This window comes from Pseudorca crassidens, chromosome 18, assembly GCF_039906515.1.
Source record: "Pseudorca crassidens isolate mPseCra1 chromosome 18, mPseCra1.hap1, whole genome shotgun sequence".
Classification (NCBI taxonomy): domain Eukaryota; kingdom Metazoa; phylum Chordata; class Mammalia; order Artiodactyla; family Delphinidae; genus Pseudorca; species Pseudorca crassidens.
The window spans coordinates 79,339,761-79,359,285 of NC_090313.1; the positions used below are offsets into that span (position 1 = coordinate 79,339,761).

General features: G+C 47.3%; 1 protein-coding gene across 8 annotated transcripts in view; it reads left to right on the forward strand.

The window, feature by feature from the left end:
• Positions 1 to 19,525, forward strand: part of CRYL1 (crystallin lambda 1) — a 75,011-nt gene that overhangs the window by 20,904 nt on the left and 34,582 nt on the right. For 7 of the 8 annotated variants that reach the window (XM_067713828.1, XM_067713825.1, XM_067713829.1 and 4 more), the window contains one exon: positions 682 to 808. In XM_067713828.1, the coding sequence (XP_067569929.1) occupies positions 682 to 808 (127 nt within the window). Of the gene's footprint in view, positions 1 to 43; positions 82 to 681; positions 809 to 19,525 lie in introns of those variants that run through there. The other variant, XM_067713830.1, reaches the window with a different exon arrangement.

Here is a 19,525-nt window from a genome sequence, read left to right on the forward strand (position 1 = left end):
CTTTGAGGCCAGTTCTCGGAATTGTGGCAGCTTCTGTCATGGCTACAGTCTGGTCATCATGGAGTTAACTTCTTTCACCCGGTGAGGGTTTCAGTATCTGCAAGACAGCTCACAGGATACGGCTCAGAGTATTATCTCTATCCCTTAAGGGGGAACTAAAGGTCCTTGACTATGCTTAATGACTAAACTATTATTTTTTGGTCTCCTTTGACTGTTTTCCTTTGTTTCTGCATTTTCTCACTTCTCTGATTAAACTTATTCTTTGGCTAAAGTTTTTCCACAGACAAAAGGCAGGCTGAGGACATAGCGTCCTGCTGCGTTTCAGTGTAGCCTGTGTCAGGGTTTCCTTCCCTCTTAAGGCTGAATAACATTCCATTGTGTGGTTGTGTATCCATTCATCCGTCTGTGGACATTGGGTTGTTCCCCTCTTTTGGCCACTGAGCAATGCTGGTATGGACACTGGGGTACAAATATGTGTTTGAGTCCCAGCTTTTAGCTTTTGGGGGTATACACCCAAAAGTGGAGTCACCAGTTCATGATAGTCCTATTTTTAACTTGTTGAGAAACCACCCAACATCTGCCCCCCTGGCTGCAGCTTTTGCATTCCAGCCGGCAGTGCACAGGGTTGTTTCTCCACATCTCCGCGAGCATACTCACGGCTCACTCTGCACTGCTTTCCAGAAAAGAGATGAAGTTGCTGGAGCAGTCGGGCTCCCTGAAAGGCTCGCTGGGCGCCGAGGAGCAGCTGTCACTCATCAGCAGTTGTTCCGACATCCGGGAGGCGGTAGAGGGCGCCCTGCACGTCCAGGTGAGTGGGGACACCTGCCCGCCGGGGTTGGAACAGCTAGCCTTCCAGCTCCTTGGGTCAAAGGCAGTCGAAGGCGTGGGCATCGTGTACCTGCAGGTCAGGATGCCGTTCACGTGACAGGAAACACTGTCTTTAACCGTCTGGTACATGGGCTCCCGTCAAACCCCTGGGATAGTGTTATCTTTCAGAGGTGTTAGAACGTTGAGCAAAAATACATTTTCTGGACAGCTGACACTGTTATTTTGTTCTTCTTCTAATTGAATGAGAGATTATGTTCATGTTCTCATATGCAATTGTGTAAAAGCTGAAAGAAATCACCCAAAAGAAACCCTTTTGTTTCTTGTGGCATTTGCATTTAGTTTTTCCAACAACGTCACTCAGCAAAAGCAGGCTCTCTGGAGGCCCTGTTCCCACCGCCGAGGATGCTCCAGGCCGAGCGGGAGGTGCCCTCACAGGGTCCAGCCCACCCGGGCCCACAAGCAGCTCCTGCCCCACTGAGACCCCGGTGTCACCCCGGCTTCTGAAATGTGACACTTACTGCCCAGGGTTGACGCGGGCTTCGCTCCGGAGCCCCTCACTGTCTGTCCAGTCAGTGCTGATGTTTCGTCTGCTCTGTGACGATGGTTGAGCTGAGAATGTGGGAGCAAACCCGGGGCCCGAGCGTGTTTCCTGGTCCGGAGGCCGAGGGCCTGACGCTCCTCCAGTTCACACAGCAAAGCTCCCCATCTCCTCCTGGTCTTTCCACCCGGATCTCGTGACACCGAGGGCTCTGAGGGGCCCCGGCGTTACTGCTTAGCCTTCCTGACGTGGCCCTGAGCGCCCAGGGGTCCTCCCAGCACGGTCCCCGCAGAGGAGGGTCTTCACGTGGTTACCTCGTTTTTAAGGGAAGTGTCTTCTCTTCTGCGACCCTGCTGGAGGAGGGGGATGTAGGTCGTGCAGCTCGTGGTGCCAGAAGAGACCCCCTGCAGGGGCGAGGGGACAGGGGACCGAGGGCTCCAGAGCAGACCTCGAGCCGCCCGCCCTGTACTGAGCAGCTGTGAGGGCCTTTCTGCGGCTTCCTGACCCGACCTCTCGTCCTGGTCCGGCGAGGGTGGGACACCCATGCCTGGTTCGTCGTGGTCACATCAAGTGACCCTAATGCAAGGCCAGGCTCCGTTGCCTCCAATGAGAACATCAATAAATTCCTTTTTGGGGTCAATTTGATATATAATATTTCTGCGATGGAAATGAAAGTTTATAATGACACGTATGATGACCTGACATGTGAACATGTGACCACAGAACACTCGTTCAGACTCTTAACGGTGTCTGACTTGGCGTCTGTCTTCACTAAGTGACTTGAGCCTCTTTTCTTTTTTTTTAAATTAATTAATTTATTTTTGGCTGCATTGGGTCTTGGTTGCTGCTCGTGGGCTTTTCTCTAGTTGCAGCGAGCGGGGGCTGCTCTTCGTTGTGGTGGGTGGGCTTCTCATTGCAGTGGCTTCTCTTGTTGCAGAGCATGGGCTCTAGGTGTGTGGGCTTCCATAGTTGTGGCTCGTGAGCTCTGTAGTTGTGGCTCGCGGGCTCTAGAGCGCAGGCTCAGTAGTTGTGGTGCACAGGCTTTGTTGCTCCGCGGAATGTGGGATCTTCCCGGACCAGGGATCGAACCCGTGTCCCCTGCATTGGCAGGCGGATTCTTAACCACTGCGCCACCAGGGAAACCCGCAACTAATGCATCTTAATTTCACCTTATGTTTTCCAAACAAATGAGAAAATAAATCCCCCCCAATCAAAACCTGTGTGATGTGATACCATGTGTTTGTTAAGTTATATTAGGTTTCTAAACATTTATTTTAAAGAATAAAGAAAGTTTGGGAGAATCCTACTCGGGTCCATTATTCCAAAAATGTTTTAGTACTTTCCTGTATTTGTATTTCTTTCCATTTCTTCTGTTTATTTTCTCTCTTTCTCTAACATACTTAACATTATACTGTAAATAGAATTTTGCCTCACGGTTTTTCTTTAGGACTTTACAGCCTTTCTTGCCTTCCTGTCTCTATCAGATAGAAGTATAATTTTTGGACTTAAAAAAAAAACTGTTATGTTTATCATGTGATATCTAACCTGAGAGAACCTTCCATCTAAAAATGACCTCGGGGCTTCCCTGGTGGCGCAGTGGTTGAGAGTCCGCCTGCCGATGCAGGGGACACGAATTCACGCCCCGGTCTGGGAAGATCCCACATGCCGCTCAGCGGCTGGGCCCGTGAGCCATGGCCGCTGAGCCTGCGCGTCCGGAGCCTGTGCTCCACAACGGGAGAGGCCACAGCAGTGAGAGGCCCGCGTACCGCAAATAAATAAATAAATAAATAAAAATGACCTTGAAGCTGAAGGGCCAAGGCCACGGCTGCATCCGCCCCCGCCAGCCTCGCGGCAGCTCCCCGTCCTGCTGCCCGGAGGCTTCCTGCCAGCCCAGCCCTTCTTAGCAATTCCTTATGGTTCCCTTTTTCCCAATTATAAAAGGAAAAATTCTCATTGTAGAGAAATTAATCCAGGCTACTTGGAGACTTTTCTGTAATAAAAAGAGAATGATCATTACTTTAGTGAATTGTCCAGAGTCAGGAGGCAGAGCGCGTGAATTAATACAAACAATGCTTCCACCGCAAACCATCCAGTTGTGGGATTTACTGAGTCCCGAGGGTCACAGCCCCAGAAATGTGAGCGTAGTTCTTTGTGGTCAGTTTGTCTTCTACCCAAACCCCAGCGGGCGGGAGCCTGGGTCAGAAGGTTTCCTAACACTCTGCTGAAATGTGGGAGCGTGCAAGAATGGAACCTGAATTTCTAGAACTTAGTGCAATTTTGAAATCAAATCTTGCCTGGCAAGAGAATCTACCGTGCTGGAAAAATAAGTTTATTCTGAAAAGCCCGTCTAATGCATTGGCTGTTACAGAGCATTAAGGCTCACTAGCTGTGGTACAGAGGCTTCATCTTACCTCTGGAATTTCAGACCTGAGATCAAGGTAGCTGGTAGGAGCCCTGGGAATGGTCATGGAATTAAGTATGAGCTTTAAGTGGACTTACCTTACACAAGCAGGGCAGCAGCCGAGATCTAGAAGTAAAAATGATATTTATCCATGTGGATGTGAGAATTTGCATCTGAACCTTACCTGTAAAATTTAGAAAATGCTAGTCTTTTTTTTTTGGCTGTGTTTGGTCTTCGTTGCTGCGCGCGTGTCCCCTGCATTGGCAGGCGGATTCTTTCTTTTCTTTTTTTTTTAAAGAAGATGTTGGGGGTAGGAGTTTTTATTAATTGATTTATTTATTTTTGCTGTGTTGGGTCTTCGTTTCTGTGCGAGAGCTTTCTCTAGTTGTGGCAAGTGGGGCCAGTCTTCATCGCGATGCACGGGCCCCTCACTATTGTGGGCTCTCTTGTTGTGTAGCACAGGCTCCAGACGTGCAGGCTCAGCAGTTGCGGCTCACGGGCCCAGCCGCTCCGCGGCATGTGGGATCCTCCCAGACCAGGGCTCGAACCCATGTCCCCCGCATTAGCAGGCAGATTCTCAACCACTGCGCCACCAGGGAAGCCCGGCAGGCGGATTCTTGACCACTGTGCCACCAGGGAAGTCCATGCTAGTCATTTTGGTAAGGACTTGGAGACTGTCAGTAATTACAGGAAGCAGTGTTCACGATAAATACTACAGTTTAAATGTGTACATTTTCTTAAAGAATGCAAGCTTGCTGGACTTTTGGTCTTGGTCCACTGAGGCTCAGAATGATCCTCCTTTTGGTGGGTTGTGGTCGGAGTGGGAGGGTTGTGTTCAAGTGTGGCGGGAGCACATGGGGCAACCAGCACTGAGAGTGCACATTGAAACTCGAATTTCATTTTTCCTGTTCGTGTGTGTGTGTTTTAATTTGTAAAATCAGGCTATAATTTATATACAGTAAACTCTGGCGGTTTTAGTGTCCAGTCCTGTGTGTTCTGAGAAATGCGTGAAGTCAGGTCACCCCACCCCCAGCTTTAGAGCATGCCCGTCACCCCACAGGGTCCCCTCCTTCCCCTTTGCCATCAGCCTCCCCTCCCCATCCCAGGCCTGCAGCCACTGCTCTGGTTCTGTCCCTAGAGTTTTGCCTGTTCCATAATGTGGTATAAGGTGGAATCACCAGGGCTTGCACATGCTTTGTTAGATTCATACATAAATAGGTCATGAATTAGGTGCTCTTGTAAAAGGTACCTTCAGAAATTTTCAACTCCTAATTGCTCGCTGCTAGCAGATAGTAACATAGTTACAGTTAAAAGTGTGTTGTTTCATTTATTTAAATTTGGGAGGATTTTCCATATATCTTTGTTATTGATTTCTAGTTTAAGTCCATTATAGTCCCAAAACGTACTTTATGTCATTTCAATTCTTTGAATTTGTTGAGGCGTATTTTATAACCCAGGATATAGTTTATCTTGGTGAATATTCCATGTGCAGTTGAGAAAAATGTGTATTCTGCTGTTGTTGAGAGGAGTGAACGTAAATATCAACTAGGTCATGTTGGTTGATAGTGTTATTCGGGTCTTTTTTTTTTGGCTGCGTTGGGTCTTCATTGCTGCGCGCGGGCTTTCTCTAGTTGTGGCGAGTGGGGGCTACTCTTTGTTGGGGTGCATGGGCTTCTCATTGCGGTGGCTTCTCTTGTTGTGGAGCATGGGCTGTAGGCACGAGGGCTTCAGTAGTTGTGGCACGTGGGCTCAGTAGTTGTGGCTCACAGGCTCTAGAGTGCAGGCTCAGTAGTTGTGGCACACGGGCTTAGTTGCTCCGAGGCATATGGGATCTTCCCGGACCAGGGCTCGAACCTGTGTCCCCTGCACTGGCAGACGGACAGGTGTGAGCTGTGCTCTGTCTGTACCTCCTGGTGGCCTAGGCCCTCCCGCCAGCTCACACTCAGCAATTTGTTGGGCTTTGGGTTGACTTATCACCTGCTTTAGTAGTGCCTGCAGTTTTCCTCTGAGCTCTGCCCCAGGGGACAAAGCCTCCAGTCTCTCCTTGGAGAGGCCCGTCTTTCCTTGGATTTCAGGTTATTGGGTTGTTCTGTGATCTCAGCTAGGTCCAAGAAAAGTTACGATTTTGTAATTTATCTGGCTTTTCCTTGTTTTTAGGGTGGGAGTGAAGTTCTCCACTGCTTTCACGTCCCCATAGGGTCTTTATTATCCTTAGTTTTATAAACTGGAATATAATGTTTATATTTAAAATAGGAATAACATTTCTTCAAACATTTTTTGTTGTCCTAAAAATTTCAGAAGTGGTTCACACTTGTTGGAGAAAAAAAAAGAAGCATAAAGTTGTATATGAGGGGGACTTACCTGGTGGCGCAGTGATTAAGAATCCACCTGCCAATGCGGGGGACACGGGTTCAAGCCCTGGTCTGGGAAGATCCCACGTGCCGTGGAGCAACTAAGCCCGTGCACCACAGCTACTGAGCCTGTGCTCTAGAGCCTGCGAGTCACAACTACTGAAGCCCGGGTGCCTAGAGCCTGTGCTCCGCAATAAGAGAAGCCACCGCAATGAGAAGCCCGTGCACCACAACGCAGCCAAGAATAAATAAATAAATAAATTTATTTTTTAAAAAGTTGTTCGCCTCCCAACCCCTGGGGGTGAGTATTGTGAAGAGTTTGGAGTTTATTTATCCAGAGTTCTACAACTCTTGTAATCATATATTACAGACTTAACATTTTCATAATAGGAATCCTATTATGATATAATGTTTTACGACTTGATTTTTGTACTTAATAATACATTATGATTGTTTTTTCCCATGTCCTTGTATACTGATCTACCTAGTTGTGTATTTTCTATAGGTTAGGAAATCATTCATTTGTACACTGTTCAATTATTAGCTAAATAACGTGTTTTCACAGTTGAACATTAATGTTTAGAAATAAAACAGTTTAACACATTGAAATAATCTTTATAGTTTGAAGATTAAGAATACAAAGTAAGGCACTGTACATGGTATTGTCTTGGCCCCTGAAAGTTTGTGTGCTAATAAGGTTTAATATACGGGTCGGCAAATTTTTAAAAAATAAAAGGCCAGCGAGTAAATGTTTTAGGCCTTGAGGCTGAGGACAGCCTCTTGCATATTTTACAGTCCTTCAAAAATGTAAAAGCCATCCTTGGCTGTGGGCCATGGACTGAGTTGGCCTGGGTCATAGTCTGCTGACCCTGCTCCAATATGTTGGAGACGTTTTCTTTCCCCAATATTGAGGACTGGCTTCGGATAGGGAAAGACTTTCACCAGTCAGCCTGGCTAGAGGCTCTGGGGGCCTTTCTGCCCTTTTCTGGAGATCTTATCTCTCTGTAATTCCCGTTAGCAGTTTGCCTCGTCCTCTCTTGCTCCCCCTGGTGTCCATGTGCGGCACTGCAGGGTCTCTGGCGCCTCAATGAGCTGTTCCCGAGTCCCCTTTGTTCTCAGCGGCCCCCAGGCATCCAAGGTGTACCATCCCCGTCAGCGCTGAGTCAGGTAGACTGAAACCAGCCCCTCGCAGCCCGCGAAAGCAGGCCTGTGGGTGTGCAGCGTCCTCCCGAGGAGAAGCTGTGGGTTGGGCCTTTCCTTCTGGTCCTGAGCGTGACGGCTTAGGGGAGGGGTCTCGTAGATGACACCCACTTCCACGCACTTGTTCTTGGCTTTGCGCCCGCCTGGTCCTGCGACTTCCTAAGTGGCTTCTGGAGTTCTCACAAAGGCTTTCTGGGCTGAGGTTGTTGCTACGATTTTGTCTCCGGGGCTTCCTATCCCACCGTCTTGATGATGTCACTGTAAGAGTTGCACGACAGAAGAGACAGATCTGGGCATCAGGGATGCCACGCCACGCCATGGCCCGATGTGAGCTCGTCTGTACACGCCTGTCTTGTGCGCTTTCTCTGCGAGGCCCCTGCGTAGGTGGGATTCGGTCGATCGAAATCAAATGCCGTTTAGAAAACGGCGATCTTACTGCTGCTTGCAGTATTTTACTTTGACAAAGGAAACTTGGTTGATGATCGCGTGTATCATTCTTCTGTGTTTTGAGTTACATTTCTAAGGGCAGGTTCATTAAAAAATGGAACCACGAGGCGTAGGCCCCTTTCTGGCCCTTGGTGGCTTGTGGCTGGCCTTGTGAGTTCCCGGCCATTAAGAGCGGCTCATTAAGACAGTGGATTTCAGGCTCACCAATATTGGGTACATTGATCTTTAAGATGCTTATTAAATTGATTAATGAAAACAGGCATTTCATTATCCACATTTGTAACAACAAACGTGTCATTGTCCCAACGTTGACATTTTTAATTTGGTTCCAAAATTACTGTGAAACTAAATGAGTGACCCTACTTCCCCCTAAACTTAAAAAAATAGAAGCTCAGATCTTCGTGCCCTGGTCCAGGAGGATCCCACGTGCCGCGGAGCGGCTGGGCCCGTGAGCCATGGCCGCTGGGCCTGCTCGTCCGGAGCCTGTGCTCCACAACGGGAGAGGCCACAGCAGTGAGAGGCACGCGTACCACGAAAAAAAAAAAAAGAGCACTGCAGGACTCTTTTGGAAAGATGGGGTGACGACATTATAGCAAAAACTGGAGAGTTGACATAACGTTGACTGTATATAATATAAATCTAGATAGAAATCTAGATATCTATATGTATCTAAACCTTTCTTTATATAGACAGAAACTTAATTATCCCTTATGCCTTAGAAGTTGTAGGTTGCTGAATTAATACTCAAAGTCAAAGTCAGCATGTGTCTAATATAAACATATTTATTTTATGAAATCTGTTAGGTGGAGTATGTAGATACCAACTAAGGAAATAATTTTCAATCTTATTGCTCAGTTAAAAACATGGTAAGTCCATTTGAAAGTGGCCATGGCATGCATATTTAATGCTTGGGAAATAGTAAATACTTTTGCAATTGTAATATAAGCCTCTAGTTATTTTCCCCAAAGTGTTTTCCCTTTTTGCTCTTGGTGGTGGGTGGTCATTGTTGACCGAGAACCTTAGGTACCATACAGCACGTCATGGGGTCCTACCTTTCTCAGAGGTGTATTGTAAGGCATATGAGGGAATCTGGGAATTTAATATTACAAAACACCCAGGAACACCTGGGGCATAACTCCGTGCTGGTGAAAGTCCGGGGGCCCAGCATCCTGCCCCAGGAGCCTTGGGGGCCCCGGGCTGGCGTTTGTTTCCCCCCAGCTCTCGGGCCCCTGCTGTTCCTGGTGCCACAGGCATCCAGGGCTCAGAGCTGCTTACTCGGAGCCACCGCGGTGTTTATTTTCATCTGAAAGTCAATATTCAAAGGCTTGTTGCCCGGCGTATCTGTTTGAACAACTGGGGAAATGGTCAGAAGGTTTCTTTCAAGTTGGTGGCTGTCACCTTTTAGGAGCTGGGTTGTGCTGTGTCAGACCCGGCCGCCCAGGGCAGAGCGGCCTGCCTGTCACTCAGGAGCCTAGTCGCCAGCACGCACCAGCCGCACCTTTGTGCGAGGGACCGAGCTCCTGTCATCCTGGCCGAGCTTCCCCTGGCCCACGGTGTGTGTTGCGATCGGGTGGGGAGCCTGCGAGGGGTGGTGACTCAGCCAGGCCAAGGCGGAGGCCTTCCTGGAGGAGGTGCTTTCACGCTTGGAACACTTTACGGCATCCCTTCCTGCTATTAATCCGTGTGTTACGGGGAGTGTCGGGCTTTCCTGCGTTGCTTCAGCTGAGCCACTGCCTCTCATCACGTGAGCTGCTGGTGGTGTGAGGGCTTGTCCCCTCCGGGGGAGGCCCCCGCACTGAGCGGCCCCCATGTGCCAGTGTGGCTCTGGGGCCGGACCCGTGGCTGAGGAGGGGCTGGGGTTTTGGCTGGGAGGGCTTGGGGGGAGGGGGAGTTTCCCGTGTCCCCTGTGGGCACAGCTGGTCTCAGCAGCCGGGGCCCCCCTGCACCTGAGGGGCAGGAGGCTGTGTTTATTCCAAGTCGTCCTCCTGTCCTCTTGTTCTTTCCTAAACTGACCCTTGGAATACTTGGTTTGGCTGTGGGAAAGTGTTACTAGTGACAGTCATTTATATGGGTGGAATTCCATGCAATAATTATGCATAAAGCCAGTTGGTTATGGAAAAAGTGCAGGAAAGTATGAAACACATATTATCACTGCCTTACGACCCTGACTCTTTTCTGCCCTTAAATGGAGCGATTCTCAGCAGCTGTGGCTGAGGTCCAACTGCTGCTCTTTGTAGAATGCAGGGCCACATGCCCACCACGCTTTTTCGTTTGTACCCTGATATATATATTTTTTTTAAACAAATTTTATTTATTTATTTATTTATCTTTGGCTGTGTTGGGTCTTTGTTGCTGCGCGCGGGCTTTCTCTAGTTGCAGCGAGCGGGGGCTACTCTTCATTGCGGTGCACGGGCTTCTCATTGCGGTGGCTTCTCTTGTTGCGGAGCACGGGCTCTAGGCACGTGGGCTTCAGTAGTTGTGGCTTGTGGGCTCAGTAGTTGTGGCTTGTGGGCTCAGTAGTTGTGGCGCACGGGCTTAGTTGCTCCGCGGCATGTGGGATCTTCCCGGACCAGGGCTGGAACCTGTGTCCCCTGCATTGGCAGGCAGATTCTTAACCATTGCGCCACCAGGGAAGCCCCTGTACCCCGATATTTTTATTAACTGTCTACTGTCTCCCTCACCTCTAAATAGGGAATCCCCTTCTTCAGAGATTAAGAGATGGAAACTGATGTCTTTTATGAAGAGCGTTGAGAGTACAACTGAATTACCCTGTGACTTAGGTCCAATTAACCAGATACATTTTGGGTACTTTCCTGAGACGTTATTCCTGAAATGTTAGAATAGGTGAGAGTCATTGTTCTAAAAATGAGTTATCTTGAGTCCTGCCACCTCACAAATGAGCTGTTTCTGTTTTTCGCTTTCTTTTGATCCTTACAGAATTTTGCGAAACTTTATATTGTGTTTCCCCACCCCCACCTGAACCGAGGGTCTTGTTCTACGTTCCATTCCTGCTTCTGGGATAGAGACTGTGTTACTGTCAGGTCGGCGGTGCGGGTGCTGGGCATTGGGCTTGGTCCCCTGGCTGTGTGGCCCCCATCCCGTGAGGTCACAAGAGCCGTCAGCACAGAGGCCCCGGGCGGTACCAACGGCTGAATCTGGCCACATACAGTTTAAAAACACAATTGTTTGAATGGCTCACTGCTGTTTGAAAGTCAGGATACTTTCACATACGGCATAGTTTTCTAGTGGCTCTTCAGAACCTGATCATCCGGCAACTGTGAGACTGTTCTCGTTGCACCCTGTGCTTCCTTGTAATTTATTTTTTATTTAAAAAAACTTTTTTGGGACTTCCCTGGTGGTCCAGTGGGTAGGACTCCGCGCTCCCAATGCAGGGGCCCTGGGTTCGATTCCTGGTCAGGGAACTGGATCCCACATGCATGCTGCAACTAAGAGTCCGTGTGCTGCAACGAAGACCCAGAGCAGCCAAAATAAATTAAAAAAAAAAAAAAAAAAACTTTTTTAATTTAATTTTTATTAAAAAAAATTTTTTAAAAATTTTGGCTGTGCCGGGTCTTAGTCGCGGCGCAGGATCTTTGTTGCAGCACGTGAGATCTTTAGTTGTGGCACACGAGCTCTTAGTTGCGGCATGCACGTGGGATCTAGTTCCCTGGCCAGGGATCAAACCCAGGCCCCCTGCGTTGGGAGTGCGGAGTCTCACCTACTGGACCACCAGGGAGATCCCCCAGTGCTTCCTTAATCCTAGACCCCAGGTCATTTTCATGGTTTTGCACTGTTTTCCTTAGAATGGAGAGGAAAGTGAAGTATCTCTTATATCCGTGTCTCAGGAAAACAGAAACTAGATTGGAGACGAAGGATTTCCCACCACGTGGCTTAGCTCACGTGCTCCCTGTCTGAGCTGGGGGGACCCCTGTGTGGTTTGCTCCCTCCCGCCCCCCATCCCTACAGGCCCAGGTCTCACCCCCAGATCCTGACATCCTGACCGTCCTGATGGCACGAAGAGGCACAGAGTGAGTCCAGAGACAGGTTCCAGCTTCCAGGCGCTCCTGCCCCTCCCCCTCCCTCCCATCCCCTGCCTGACGCCCCTCTCCTGGACCCTCCTTTCCCCAGCGACCAAGACCCACGCTGCCCGCACCTGGGAACTGGGGACTGGGGAGCGTTCCAGTACCGTCAGCCCCTCCTCCGCGCCGGGGGCCGCCCAGCCATCCAGCCCGATCGTGAAGGAGGCACGTTTTTCTTACATTCATGTGAGTGGCTAGGGTGTGCGATTAAGCATTGACCTTCTGTCCTGTATGGCAGGTGTACCATCAGACACACACACGTGCGCGCGCACACGCGCGCGCACACACACACACACACACACGGCCTTTGACGCACATCACCTTATTTTCTCATCAGAAGTATTTACCAGTCTCTCCCTGTGCAGAGCCCTGAGTTCCGTTTCCCTGATCACTTGAGAGGTTGGATACTTGAGCTGCTCCCCCTTCCCTCTTCCTTGGTTTTCTGGTGAAGTAACTGTCATACTCTTTGCCCATTTAAACAAAATACTGTAACTTTTCTTTACTGATTTGTAGCAATTATTTAAAAACCTTAGGTACAAAATCCTTTATTTTAATATTTAATCAGTTTCCAGGCTGTGTTGCTTGGTTTATGCTGTCTTTTTATGAACATACTTTTTTTTTTTTTTTTTGCGGTACGCGGGCCTCTCACCGTTGTGGCCTCTCCCATTGCGGAGCACAGGCTCCGGACGCGCAGGCTCAGCGGCCATGGCTCACGGGCCCAGCCGCTCCGCGGCATGTGGGATCTTCCCCGGACCGGGGCACGAACCCATGTCCCCTGCATCGGCAGGCGGACTCTCAACCACTGCGCCACCAGGGAAGCCCCATTTTCTCCTTGAGTAAAGCTAAGCACCGTGTGTCTTAACAAACTTCTGCTACAATGGCTGGAAAGTTGCAGAGCGTGAACCAATTTGTGCAGTGATCTGACTTTTCAGGGAAAATGCTGGGAAAAAACACAGGTGCCAATAAATGATTACCTCCTGGAGGTGGAGTTTTGTGAGGTTTGTCTTTTTCCTTGGTCATATTTTCTAAATTTTCAGCAATGAACATGTATTACTTGTGTGATAATAAAACCCACGGATTCTCTGGCAGGTTCATTGGGAGCACCTGAGGGTGTAGTGGTCAAGACCCGGCCCTGGGAGACCGACAGACGTGGGTTCAGGTCCCGCTTCTGTTTCTTCCTAGTTACACGAGCTTTGGCAAGTCCTCAGCTCTGCGCAAATCAGCTCTCACATTTCTAAAGCATGTGTAATACATGAGGATGATTATTCTGAGAATTAAATGAAAAGGTATACAAAGTGCTTACCACGTACCAGGCACAGATTGAAATGCTCAGGAAATACCAGAGTTTCTTTTTATTTATTTAAAAATTTAAAAAATTTTTGGCTGCATTGGGTCTTCATTGCTGCGCGTGGGCTTTCTCTAGTTGTGGCGAGCGGGGGCTACTCTTCATTGCAGTGTGCGGGCTTCTCACTGTTGTGGCCTCTCTTGTCGCGGAGCACGGGCTCTAGGCGCGCGGGCTTCAGTAGTTGTGGCTCGCAGGCTCTAGAGTGCAGGCTCAGTAGCTGTGGTGCACGGGCTTAGTTGCTCCGCGGCATGTGGGATCTTCCCGGACCAGGGCTCGAGCCCGTGTCCCCTGCAATGGCAGGCGGATTCTTAACCACTGCGCCACCAAGTCCCTGAAGTGGCTCTTGAGAGGTTTGCGCTGTGAGTTTTGGTTGTAACTGTTGGCGGAATGGATGCTGTTGCTACTTTGTTAGCAGGTGTCCCTGGGCCCAGGACCGCCCAGCCCGTGTGGCTGCTGCAGGCCCCGTGTGGCTGGAGCACTTGAAACAATGCTGGTCAAACTGACACAGGCGTAAAATCCCCACTGGATTTCAAAGACTTGCCGAGGAAAAAAGAAGAGGATGTAAACTGTCTCGATAATCTTTAGTGCCAATTACATGCTGAAATGACAACATCTGGGTATATTCAGTTAAGTAAAATACGTTGGTAAAACTAAGTTCACCGATTTCTTCTTGCTTTCTTAATGTGGCTACTAGAAGACTGAGAACTGCGTACATGACTCCTGTCGTTTTTCCGTTGGGCGGCTGGTCTGGAGCATAAGCCTGCCTGGCCCTGAACGGGGTCACTTGTCTTGGTCCCTGCTGCTCCCCTGGGCGGGGCCTGCCCTCTTGGTTACTGTTTAAAGGGAAATAACCACTTGTTTTACTTACCTTTGCACATCTGACCAAGCCTCTGCCTCGCACTGTGCTTCTGCTGGCGCGTTTGTTTCCAAACCTCGGGGAATATGTTTGAGTGAATTATCTGTGAACGTGCTGTATGACACTATATTGACGATGCTGTTGATTGTAAGACATCTTCCAACGTGAGAACCATTAAGGAAAAAAAATGCAAATTAGAAGATGACACAGCATTAGCTAACCCTTGACCTATGTGGTGCTTTGAGTTTCTTCCTCTAGTTTATTTGCAGATGAATGAATCAAAATATTCTGTAACTTTTTGAAAAGACCTTTAGCATTATTGACTCGGCGTCCAGGAAGTTGAAGAGTCCGGCTTCGGAGGGGGACTGCCTCACCCAGCTTCTCAGTGCCTCGGCCTCGCCCTCTGTAAAGTGAGGTGGTGGCGGAACCTACAGCTGCTCCGTTGTCATGAGACCTGCGTGAGCGTCTGTGAATTAAAGCAGCGCCTCTTGTGTCAGCACCTGAGCAGCGCCCGGCACGGAGCAAAGCCCGGCAAAGAGGGACCATCCTGCAGTCCTTGTGTGTGTGGGGGGGTGAATCCCCACTTACAGACCAGGGAACCAAACTCACCAAGGTGACACAGGTAGTGAGCGCCAGGTCAGGATTTATCTTCTCGTATCAGACTGAATTTCGGAGCTAGAAGCGAATGTAAGGTCTCCGGCTCAGTTTAGTGCCACAGGCTCTAGCGATGTGTCTCCCACCATGATCCAAGAATTGGATGCGTGTTGCATTTCATGTGAACTCGCTTCCGCATCAGCTGTCCTCACAGAGTTAGAGAGACCAGCTTAGGTGGGCAGGGAAACTGACATCCTTCCAACAGGAACAGGTGGCACTCAGCCCCAGGAAGGGCACCTAGAGTGGCCCAGACCTTCTGATTTTTCACATTAACCAAGCAAGTGAGAAGTTGGAATTTTTATCTCTGATTTTTAAATCTTGGCTCAGATTTTCTTTCTTTTTTTTTTTTTAACATCTTTATTGGAGTATAATTGCTTTACAATGGTATGTTAGTTTCAGCTTCACAACAAAATGAATCAGTTATATATATACATATGTTCCCATATCTCTTCCTGCTTGCGTCTGGCTCAGATTTTCTTAATCACATTGCGGTTATGTGTGACCTCTGGTTACAATCTGGTCTAAATGTTAATTCTGACTGACGTTAACATTCCCTTCCAGAACCTTCATGAGTATTTTCTTCCTGATCACTTTTGTTTTACTTCCTTCAGAGACGTTTCTCTGGGGCTGGTGGATACGTATGTAACACAGTTGTTTCGACAGTGACTTAAGGAGTGTTAGACTTTTTTTTTTTTTTTTTTTTTTTATTTATTTATTTGGCTGTGCCGGGTCTTAGTTATGGCGTGCGGAATTCTTAGTTGCAGTGTATGGACTCCTAGCTGTGGGATGCACGTGGCATCTGGTTCCCTGACCAGAGATCGAACCCGGACCCCCTGCATTGGGAACGGGGAGTCTTAACCACTGGACCCCCAGGGAAGTCTCTGTGTTAGAGTTTTATATCCGGTCTTTATTACAAAAACACATTTTAGGTAGGAGGAGGTCTAGGAAAGACTTATCTCTCCTTAACGTAGATGTAAAAATCCTTAACAGAACTAATAAGAACCTGCTGTATATAAAAAAATAAATAAAATAAAATTCTAAAATTCAAAAAAAAAATCCTTAACAGAATGTTAGCAAATCAAATCTAAAAAAATACAAAGAGAATTATATATCATGACCAAGTGGGATTTATCCCAGGTATGCAAGGCTGGTTCAGTACTTGAAAATAAATTAATGTAATCCATTTCAATGCACTGCTACCATTTTTGCTTTGGGTGTTCACTTATATTTTAGAGCAACTGAAAACAAAACATTGATTTTACCTTTGTTTACCCATTTCCAGTGTTCTTCATTTCTTTGTATAAATCCAGTTTTTTGTCTGGTTACTTTTTTCCTTCTGCCTGCAGACTTTCCTTTAAAATTTGTTCCTATTCATAGATTCACAGGTTGGCTGGGAATGAATTCCCTAAATTGTTGTTCTTCTCAGAAAAGTTTTTGTTTCTTCATTTCTGAAAATATTTCTGAAATATTTTTACTGGCTATAGTAGCATTCTGAGTTAACGGGTTTTTTTCTTTCAGCACTTAAAAATATCACCCCATGACTTTCCATCTTCTATGATCTCTCACAAAAAGTCTTGCAACTCTTTTTTTTTTTTTTTTTGCGGTACACGGGCCTCTCACTGTTGTGGCCTCTCCCGTTGCGGAGCACAGGCTCCGGACGCATAGGCTCAGCGGCCATGGCTCACGGGCCCAGCCGCTCCGCGGCATGTGGGATTTTCCCGGACCGGGGCACGAACCCGTGTCCCCTGCATCGGCAGGCGGACTCTCAACCACTGCGCCACCAGGGAAGGGAAGCCCCTCTTCCAACTCTTCATTTTGTTTCTGTATATTAAGTGACTTTTTCTCTGACTGCCTTCAGTATTTCTCTGTCTTCCATATTCAGCAATTTGAATATAATATACCTAGATGTGTGTGGATTCGGGGGTAAAGAGGGGTACTTACCCAGCATTGTGTTGTCTGAGCTTCTTGCCTATGTGATTTGGGACTTTCATTAGTTCTGGAATGTTCTTATGATTTCTTTGAATGTTTTCTTCTGCCCCATTCCCTGTCTGTAGAAACTTCGGGATTTCAGTTACACATATGTTAGATCGTTTGATATTTTTCCTGCAGGTCTTGCATGTTTTATATGCGCTTCTCTGTCGTTTTGCTCTTTGTTTTTCACTTTGGATGATCTCCTTTGACTGATCTTTAAGTTCACTGATTCTTTCCCAGCTGTGTTGAGTCTACGGATAAGTCAGTCAGAGGCAACCTTCATCTTCCTTTGTTTTTCATTTTTAGCATATCTGATATTCTCTTCTAGTTTCTATTTCTCTGCTAACATTACCCGTGTGATATTGTCCACAATTTCCCTTTAGAGCCTTTAGTGTATTAATCATTTAAAATTCGACGTCAGATTATCCCACCATCTGAATCATATCTGAGTCTGATTCTAATGATCACTTTGTCTCCTGGGTGTGCACTTTTTTGTAGCCTCACAATTTTTTGTTTTGGAAAGTCAGACATCCTGCGTAGGACGGCAGATCTATGCCTGGGATTTGGCCTTTCCTCCTGTGAGGCTTTTGTGTTTTTTTTACATCTTTATTGGAGTATAATTGCTTTACAATGGTGTGTTCGTTTCTGCTTTATAACAAAGTGAATCAGTTATACATATACATATGTCACCATATCTCCTCCCTCTTGTGTCTCCCTCCCTCTCACCCGCCCTATCCCACCACTCCAGGCGGTCACAAAGCACCGAGCTGATCTCCCTGTGCTATGCGGCTGCTTCCCACTAGCTATCTACCTTACGTCTGGTAGTGTACATATGTCCATGCCTCTCTCTCGCTTTGTCACAGCTCACCCTTCCCCCTCCCCATATCCTCAAGTCCATTCTCTAGTAGGTCTGTGTCTTTATTTCTGTCTTACCCCAGGTTCTTCAAGACATTTATTTTCTTAAATTCCATATATATGTGTTAGCATACGGTATTTGTTTTTCTCTTTCTGACTTATTTCACTCTGTATGACAGACTCTAGGTCCATCCACCTCATTACAAACAGGCTTTTATTGTGAGGATTTGAGCTAATCTAGTTAGGAGTTGGGCAAGCGTTAAGGTTTTTAAATTGCTATAGTCACCCTTGGCGCTTACAGGTTTCAAATTCCTTTAGCAATACCTTGTGTTTAAGATGAGGACTGCTGGCCAGAGGGCTTTTCCCTCAATATCGTTAAGTCTTCCCTTTGCACTGCCCTCGGAGAGGATCTCTTTCCATGTTCCTGCCCTGTCCCTTCCCAGAAGTATTCTTCTGTTACTCGTTACTTAATCCTTACTAGCCTGGGGAAGGGTCTTTCCTTGGGGCTCTGATAAGCCTTAGTTTCAGGCAGGCACTGTGTCCCTGGGGCTTGGGGATGGGAGGTGGGGTGGAGGGGAGAGATAAGGGGGGACCTAGCATGCATTCCTTTTCCTCCCCCAGGGATAAGGGTTTTTATTTCAGTTCCCTTCCCCCACCTACAGTGGGTTTTCAGTAATGGTAGGTTTTTTGTGCTTTTGTCTCCAGTCATTTCAGTGAATTAAGATGTATTTGTATCACATATTGAATGAGTCAGATGTTGAACCACAATTGTTCCCGATTATTCCCTTAGAGTTTTCTTGTTGACATTTGGACATTGAGAACTTTATGTCTGAGACGGGTCCTAAGTACTGGAAAATTAGTGGGCCTCATTGTGTCCTTGCCGGGGTGTCTGTCTGCGCTGGGAGTAACATCGTCAATCTGCTCTCAGCACCAGAAGCTGTTATAACATGAACAGAAAATTTCAGCCACAGGTTACTCTTTTTGGCATATATGTAGACGTACAAGAAATGATTGCTAAAAATTTAAACACTAAATTATAAAATGGTTTTGCCACAAGAGAAGGACTTTTTTTTAGTACTTAGCAAGCAATATTTTAATATTTTAAAATATTTAATATTTTAATATCACAGGAGTACCAAGGAATTTCCCTGACACTGTTGTTGGATTAAACAATGGGCAGGTGTGTGGGCGTTATTAACCAGGCCAGCTGAGCCTGCCTTTGAGCTGGCCTTGGAGGTCTTTAGCCAAGACCTTGCTTCAGTTAACGTAGTGGCGCGACACACAAAGCTGTGCTCCACTGCCGAAGCCACACAGGGTGTACAAGGTTAGATGTTTCTGTGGCACAGGTGGCTGCGTAAGACGAGGGCAAGCCCCCCGCTCAGCGCTCTGACTGTCCTCACGTCCTTGCATCTGCACAAAGAGGGGGTCTTGCTTGATGAAGAGGTGGTCTCCTCAGTGAGCAGAAAGGGAGAACTAGCCAGATCAGCGAATCAGCTGATGACCAGTGGGTAACAGAGCTGCAGACAGCTTCTCCTTGGTTCTTGGTTCTTTTTTTTTTTTTTAATATTATCAGTATTCAATTTAATATTAATTTTCTTAATCTTCAATATTAATATTCTTATTATTCAATTAAGAATAATAAAAATAACAGTGTTCTGTTACCTTCCATTATTCCATCATTTCTTCTGTAACGTGCTTCCCTTGTTTATGTAAATTACTCCTCGGTTCTTAAAATAGAACTCATCCCCTTTTAATTTAAGGCTCTGACTCAGGGCTTCAGAAGTTTCTGTTTTGTTTTTTAAATCAGGAAGGATTGCAGTTTTGTTAATCCAGAGGCTCTGAGTAAACGCACACCTGTTGGTGGGGTATGTGTTCTCATCAGCTGTTGCCAGACGAGTAAACCATTGGGGGTGTTGGTGCTTGTGCAACCCTTTAAGGTCTTCAGTGGGGAGGGGACTTTTCCTTTCTTAGACCAGAGGTATAGGACTGGTATAGAATTT